Source organism: Populus euphratica, unplaced genomic scaffold, assembly GCF_000495115.2.
Source record: "Populus euphratica unplaced genomic scaffold, PopEup_1.0 scaffold763.1, whole genome shotgun sequence".
Taxonomy (NCBI): Eukaryota; Viridiplantae; Streptophyta; class Magnoliopsida; order Malpighiales; family Salicaceae; genus Populus; species Populus euphratica.
In genome coordinates, this window is record NW_011500625.1 from 85,929 (window position 1) to 93,522 (window position 7,594).

Consider the following 7,594-nt stretch of genomic DNA (forward strand, 5'->3'; position numbering starts at 1 on the left):
TAGGGAAATGATTAAAATAGTAGTGGTTAAATTTATGGAATAGGAAGTGCTAGACTTTGTTTTTCAAGATTGAGCTTTTGTTTCATATGGTTGATTCTCACGTATTTAGTTGACTGATGATAAGAGGATGCAATAAGGTGGAAGATGGGATTTTTCTTTTTGTTTCTTTTTGTTTTTTCGTTTTGGTTATGGGGGTACGAATGAGTTCTATTGATCATGATTTTGTGGTTTTTTTTTTTAATTATTGTTTCAGGGTACTTTGCAAGTTTTTTGCTCATGGGGCATGCTTGAAAGGGGAGCATTGTGAATTTTCACATGATTGGAAAGATCCTCCAAATAATGTAAAGACTATGCTTTAGCAATGGTTTTATTTATTTATTTTATTTTTTTCATTTCTGTGTTTGATTGTTTATATGCAGTGAAATGATTGTGATATTTAATTGTTTGCTAATGCAGATTTGCACCTTTTATCAAAAAGGTATCTGCTCGTATGGTAGTCGATGCCGATATGAACATGTTAAACCTTCTAGGCCTGAATCTACTGCATCATCTTCGTTGACAGTTCTTCGTCAACCTCTGGGCTCAAATTCCGTGTCCCTGGCCCTTCCTGCAAGAAATGTATCGAATGGGGTGATAACAGTACCAGATGTTCCTCCAGAGCTTTCAAGTAGACCCTTTATTGCTCCCACTGCACCAGAATGGAATTTGGAGTCTGCACAGCATGACTTCTTAGAAAATGGTGAGGTTATGGAGCCCAGGAATGTTAAACCAGCTGACCGATCTATCTGTTCATTTGCTGCTGCTGGTAGTTGTCCTCGTGGAGATAAATGCCCCCATATTCATGGTGACTTGTGTGCCTACTGTGGAAAGCATTGCTTACACCCTTTCAGACCTGAAGAAAGAGACGAACATTTGAAAGCATGCGAGAAGAAGCAAAAGAACCTTGATTTGTTAAAATATAGTCAAGAAATAGAATGCAGTGTATGCCTGGATCGTGTACTTTCAAAGCCCACGGCAGCTGAACGAAAGTTTGGTCTGCTATCAGAATGCGATCATCCATTCTGCATATCATGTATTAGGAACTGGCGCAGTAGTTCCCCAACCTCTGGAATGGATGTCAATACTTCATTGAGGGCTTGCCCAATATGTCGCAAGCTTTCATACTTTGTCATTCCAAGCGTTATTTGGTATTCCTCTAAGGAGGAAAAACAGGAAATTGTTGATACCTACAAGGCTAAACTCAGGTGATTTTCTTGTCATAAGTATGCTGCTTCTTTACCTTCTACCCAATTTCTGGATCATCGTTATATTTTTGGATAACTCTGTAAGAATTTGTGAAATTTATGTTCTGATATTGGAAATGTTTTAAGACATAGCTGTCTTTTTTCTTGATATGGCGAAAAAGGAAAACTGAAACATCTTGCATATTCTCAGAGAAGATTGGTTGGCTATTTTGTGATGATGTAGGCTATTAGTTTCATGTATATAAATTGTACTGGTGACTAAAAACTAGGTAGATAACCTGTATATAAATTGTTCTGGTGACTAAAAACTAGGTAGATAACCAAAAAAACTGTTTGAGATTTTTTTAATTTGTTGAATAATAATATAAATACTTTGATTTTTATAGGTCAATAGATTGTAAACACTTCGACTTTGGGAATGGGAACTGCCCATTTGGAACCAGCTGTTTTTACAAGGTAAAGTGCCCTCTTGGTCTGTTCATTGGAATGTTATGTTGAGATTCTCCTTGTAGTGTGGGCATTTTTCTTCTGTCAACTCTTCTTTTGCTCATTAAATGCTAGACAACCAAAAACTATCTATCATCTGTAGATGCGTTTGCCCCATTTTTTCTCCTTTTCCCTGCTGCTGAATACTTCTCTTATTGGCTTCTAACATGTGCTGCTAGGCAGTAACCTCGGATATGTTCAAGACTACCTTTTTTTTTTTTGTCTTTAATGTTGGTTTTCACATGTGCACACATATTTTTTGGTGCTATATATGTGCCTTTGTGGCAGCCTTACACAGTCCTGCTGGGGTTAGGAAAGTGTGGAAGTGGCTTTTTACAGAAAGTAGAGTTAGATTTCAAGCCCTAGTTTTCTTTTCTATATCTTTTGCATGCATAAAGGGGTGTCCTTCCCCTCCCTTGTGATCCCATTCTTCTCTTGTAGTGAGCATGATTAGCTTTCAGCCCTTTGGACTGAAAGTGAAGACTTTACCAAACAAACTGAATGGTAGCAGTTATAGTGCCACAAGTGGAGAGGAGCAATTACGCAGATGATATACTATTGCCATTATCTTACACATCTAAAAGACTTCGCCTTTCTTATTTAGCTACACTGCATATGAACAATGAAGCTCCTCTATTTTTTTATTTTTTTTTAGTTTCAAATTTTTTTTCTCTAGCAATTAGACCCCTCTACAACCTAAGAAGATGAAATTAGGCTTGAAATTATGATTAAAAATTTAAAATAGCAATTTAACAGATAAAAGACTAAAATGTGAAACACGAAAAAAATACATGGCTAATTCCAAATTCGTGACAATTTTTATTTTGGTATACAAGCTCATTTTGTTTACTTTTCAGTCTATGGGTTAGAGAGAGTAGATAGAAACTAGTCTGAAAATGGCAAGGAGAGAGAAAGTTGTCAGTTTTCATTCGATGAAAGGAGTTTGATGGTGGTGGTTTTAGACCTTCTTGTTGTTTGTAAAAGTTGATGGACTTGAGAGAGGCTTTTTTAAGGTTTGATTTTGTGTTTTTGAATTGTTTTAGGGGTGTTTTGAGTTGGGAGATCTTAAGGTCAAAATTCAAAAAAGCCCATGTGCGCAGCCTAGGCTTTTTAATTCAAGCCAGGCTCGTGCCCATGGCCTGGCCTATTTGGTTTTTCTTTCAATTTAATTTTTGTTTTTTTTTCTAAATTATTTTATTTGAAATATCATAATTAAATAAATATATTGAATTTTCAAATTCATTAAGAATATATTTGAGTTATTATTTCAAATTTGGTTTAGAATTTAGAAATTGAATTCAAAATATCTGCATTTTCAAATTATGTTAGTTTTGAGTGGAGTAATTTATTCTATGAATTGTATCTTAATAATAACCTTTTAATCATAATAAAAAAAAAATTATTTTAATGATTTTCATGTTCATATTTCTATTTGATTAGGGTCACGGGTTCTAGGGGATAGCTTTGGTTGGCCTATGTTGATCGAAGATGTTGAAGATGTTGTCGGCTCAATAATTGAAAAAAAAATAATTATTTTAGATACATTAAAATTTTAGTTCATAATCAAAATCTTACAAATATAAAATACATTAGTAACTCTTGTACATTTTTCTTCTGCTTAAAAAAAAAAAAAATCTGAACTGCAGCATAGCATGGTCCTGTCAACAAATATTGTCTATGTGTTTCGGTGCATGTTATGTTCAATTTATGTCTATGTCTGTCCATGCAATCTACAAAGGAGGGAGACATAGTAACGAATATGCTTATTCTAGTGGTGGATGTGAATATCTCAATCAATTGACTTATGTTGGCATTACAGAATCCATTATGTGTTGTCTGTATGTATTTAATCATTGTTTAACATTTTGCTATATGCTGTTCATCTTTGGTGACTAGCAGCATGTACTGTTATATAGGTGTTTATAGTTTTATAGGTATTTTTGTTGTTGCTAGCACATCATGGTAGACACAGTTGTCAAGGTATGAAGGAACACTGCACAATCTGGCTTATCTTGAGAAAGCATGAGTGCACGGTACAAATGTGATGCCAAGTGAATCTTCATTCAAGAATGACCAATTGAATTGAAAATGTTTACAAATCAAGAAACAATGAAATTCACTTGGTATCCACAAAAGCAGTGAAATGCTGTTTATAGAAGCACCACTGCATTTTTGATTTTTGGGATGAAAAATGCAACTGGATGCCTTGTCAACTTAGCAAACAGAAGTACCAACCCATCTTGATACGTATCCACTACCTGCTATTATCTCATCTGCCTCTGATCTCTATCATCATCTTTCCATTGCACATGCAACCACCCTGTTCTTGATGTTTTGCAACAACCTCCATGTTATTCTTCTACCCATCATTTATGGACCTTTAATGATGTTTCTGATTACCATTCCTTCACTACATTTCTTTTGCATATAGGTCTCCACCTTGTATCTACGAGAATTAATATATGACAGACCCTCTCCATGGATGCCGTGTCCATGCACAAATCTTTTGTGCTGAGGATTAAGTGATGAAAATGGCTTTTTTAGCAGTTTAGCTGGATCTTAGATCAGGCTACTCTATTCAGTGATCAGGACAATAATCTATTTTGAGCATGAGCTTACATATGTATATTTCAAACCAATTTAGCATGCTGGAAACATTTCTTCTGCTTTATCTTTTGGGTTAGTCTTTTTGGCTTTCTAGCAGCTCGTTTTTACAATCACATTGGGAAAGATGGAACTTGCAATTTCTTAATTGTTTTTCTTTTGTATTTATGAATATGTATTTGTTCTGATTAAAGTGTTGTTTTTTCTGCTTTTGTTTTGGTTCTCTTTTGTGGTATGTTTTTGGCAGTTTTGATTGGAAGTTAACCAGCTAAGAAATGCTATTGTAAATAGACAAGATTTCAAGCACCTGCTTTTGTTGCATATTAGTAATAAGAAAAAAAGTCTTTTGTTGTGCTGTTAATGCATGTGGATTTCATAATGATTCTGTTTTCAGAAAGTTATTCTGTCGCTCTTAAAATTTCTCTGACTAGCTGTTATACTTGAGAAAGCAATTTCTGATTGATGAAGTCAAGCTATTCTTGTTTACGTTTTCTTCCAGAGTAGAAGGTGGCAAACCTTTGATGGTTTATTAAGTGGGACTACTGGTAAAACGTTGCTTTGGATTTGATAGAATTTGAATCAACAGCCTTGAGCCAACCAAAAAAAAAAAAACAAAAAAAGAAAGAAAGAAAGGAAGGTAGGAACATGAAATTGTATTGTTGCATGGATGGGCCACTAATGATGGCTCGGTATGTGACCATAAGAAGCAACATGTGATATGGTATCATGAATGGATAACTTCTCAATCATGTGTTGCTTTTCTGCACATTTTATGCCAACAACTTCAGTGTCTCATAAAGTTCTCGATCATCACTATTCTCAATTTGCAGCATGCATATCGAGATGGCCGCTTGGAGGAAGTTGTTCTACGTCATCTTGGAGCTGATGATGGACAGACTGTGATAGCTAAAAATATCTGGTTTGCTTCGATCCTACTCTCTTAATGTTTGACATAAGTAGCTGATGACACTGTTGCCTTTCATTTATCTTACTGTTTTGTTTGATCTCTTCCATTAATAATTTGTTTTATTCTCAGGCTGTCTGATTTCCTAGGTAGCTTACAAATAAGGTGAGCTGGTGGTGTTTGAATGCTTTTAAAGGTAAGTTTAAAGTTGTGAGCAGTGATTTGGCTTTTCAGATCCCTGATTTCTAAACTGTACATGCCTGAGCATTCTGTCATGTGCACATGCTAGTGTTATGTGGACAGACATGCATGCTTGTGCAACATCTGTCACTTAATGGTCAAAGTAATTGTGCCTTTAACCACCTCAAAATATGCAGGATATCTATCAATGTCAAGACATGCACTCAACTTTATTGTGGAAGGTCTTCAATCTCCAGTGCCGAATCATGTTGTTTGTGAGGTAAATTGCCTTGTGAGTATTATATTCTACACCTATCAGTTTATCCTGTATGATAGACTTTCTTAGGTTTTGCTTTTAAAAATGTTCTCTTGTGTTTTTTAAGTTTAGGTTTGACTTAACATACAAATTTCTAGTGAAAATGCATGGAATTCTCCCAATCTTCCTGGCTCTAACTACATAACTTGTATTGTGATAATTTTGTTTACTAACCATCAGCAGCTATACCATTCACCATTTCTTTCCTTTGATTTCCTTGTGAAACCTGAGCTGATGTGATTTCATGAAATACTTCGACTCTGTTCAAGGGTTCATTCTTCAGAAATATCATTTAAACATGTGAACATGATGGAAACTTTGAGTCTCATTATTCCTGTGATGTTTCCTTTTATACTTTCTATAGTTGCTCCCACCTTTGAAGTTCTGTTTTGGTAGGTTCTCTTCTAGGGATTTAAATGACCCTCTGGGGTTGGAGGTGGCGTGCATAAAATTCAGTTTGGAGTGGAAATTATTTGTCATCTTAAGATAAACTTAAAAGTTTGCAAAGAATTACTTAGATTTTCCTTGTGGTTGAATAATAAGTGGGTGCTTTGAGTCACTCTCGAATCTAAACATTTATGGGTGGGTATTATGTAGGCCTTATTGCGATATCCCTCTTGTATCTACTTTCTCGCAATTTAAAGAGTTTTTATGCTTCCGAAAACCCTCAAGAAATTTTGTGTCAAATGTAGGATGGCTTTCTGGAGGAGACTAATTTGTGGGGAAGCTGAAAGACATGCCGTTGTGTCATTATAAGCTGCATCTTAAGTTATTTTGAAATAATAAAACGAAGAACATGTCAAGGCATTGAAAGGTTTTGAACAGCGTTGATAAATTATGTACTTGTGAAGGAAAATGATTTGAATAATGGATGTTTCCTATTATAGTTTGCTTCCCTCACACCAGAAAGGACGGCGAAAACTACGGGGTTTCGCCCTAATGGTTTGTAATAATTTGAAGTTTTGAGGACAGTGTCAGGATGTTGTGGTGCATCATACTGGTGTTGCCTCTGTATAAAAGTTTTGAACTTTGAGGTATACATGATATTTGATACAATGTAATTCATTTGTACCTAAGCCATGTACATCTTATGACGATTACAAAGTGGAATTTATTTTACCGCTTCCATCACAAAGCTTGAAATTGTTGGTGGCATTTGTTTGGTTCTCGACCTCCACATCTCATATGCTATTTTCTTATTCAAGGTCCTCTTTGTTATGTTTGCTTCAGATACGATATTTTCACACAAATTGCTTAATCTATGTATGGAATCTAATGTGAAAATAGGTCCAAGTTCGTAATGACAGAATTCTAGATGCTAGATTTCCATGTGAACCGGATTTCTTTCTTCTGTTTTAGGCCAGATTTCTTGTGTCTGGTAGTTTATTTGGTGTAAATGCTCATGTTAGTTTTTTGGGTTAAATTCTAGGTTGAAAGCCCAATTAAATCAAGCGAGACAAAGTTGATTCAATTTTGTTATAATACAAACTATAATAAAGTCCTACAGGAAGGTCATTAATAAGAAGACTAGATGATCTATCAAATAAATTTATGGATAAATCATATTTGACTAGCTAATTCATTATTGAATTTGCTTTTTTATAGACATGAAACGCATGCACCTCCCAATCTCCCAATCTTTTGATAATAAATCTCTTGCCTACATAATTAAATTATAGTTCTTATCGATGCTAATTTTATCTTTAATGATTAAATCAACAAAAAGGTAAAATCTAATTCCAAAGTAATTTGTTGGAATACTTTAGACCAGGCTAATTTCAAACCATTAATAATTGCTTATAGTTCTACACATACTAGTATATAAATTTCAATTAATAAAACCAACAATCCACATTCCCA

The 7,594-nt window shown here is 34.7% G+C and overlaps 1 protein-coding gene across 2 annotated transcripts in view; it reads left to right on the forward strand.

Annotated features, from left to right (window-relative positions):
- Nucleotides 1-6,897, forward strand: part of LOC105115747 (zinc finger CCCH domain-containing protein 69-like) — a 7,463-nt gene extending 566 nt beyond the window's left edge. Inside the window, exons 2-8 of one of the 2 annotated variants that reach the window (XM_011012746.1) lie at nucleotides 254-341; nucleotides 457-1,244; nucleotides 1,631-1,700; nucleotides 5,165-5,253; nucleotides 5,371-5,434; nucleotides 5,616-5,710; nucleotides 6,427-6,897. In XM_011012746.1, coding sequence (XP_011011048.1) covers nucleotides 254-341; nucleotides 457-1,244; nucleotides 1,631-1,700; nucleotides 5,165-5,253; nucleotides 5,371-5,407 — 1,072 coding nt within the window. In that variant the 3' untranslated portion in view covers nucleotides 5,408-5,434; nucleotides 5,616-5,710; nucleotides 6,427-6,897. The remainder of the gene's footprint in view (nucleotides 1-253; nucleotides 342-456; nucleotides 1,245-1,630; nucleotides 1,701-5,164; nucleotides 5,254-5,370; nucleotides 5,435-5,615; nucleotides 5,711-6,426) is intronic. The other variant, XM_011012745.1, reaches the window with a different exon arrangement.
- The last annotated feature ends 697 nt before the right edge of the window (nucleotides 6,898-7,594 follow it).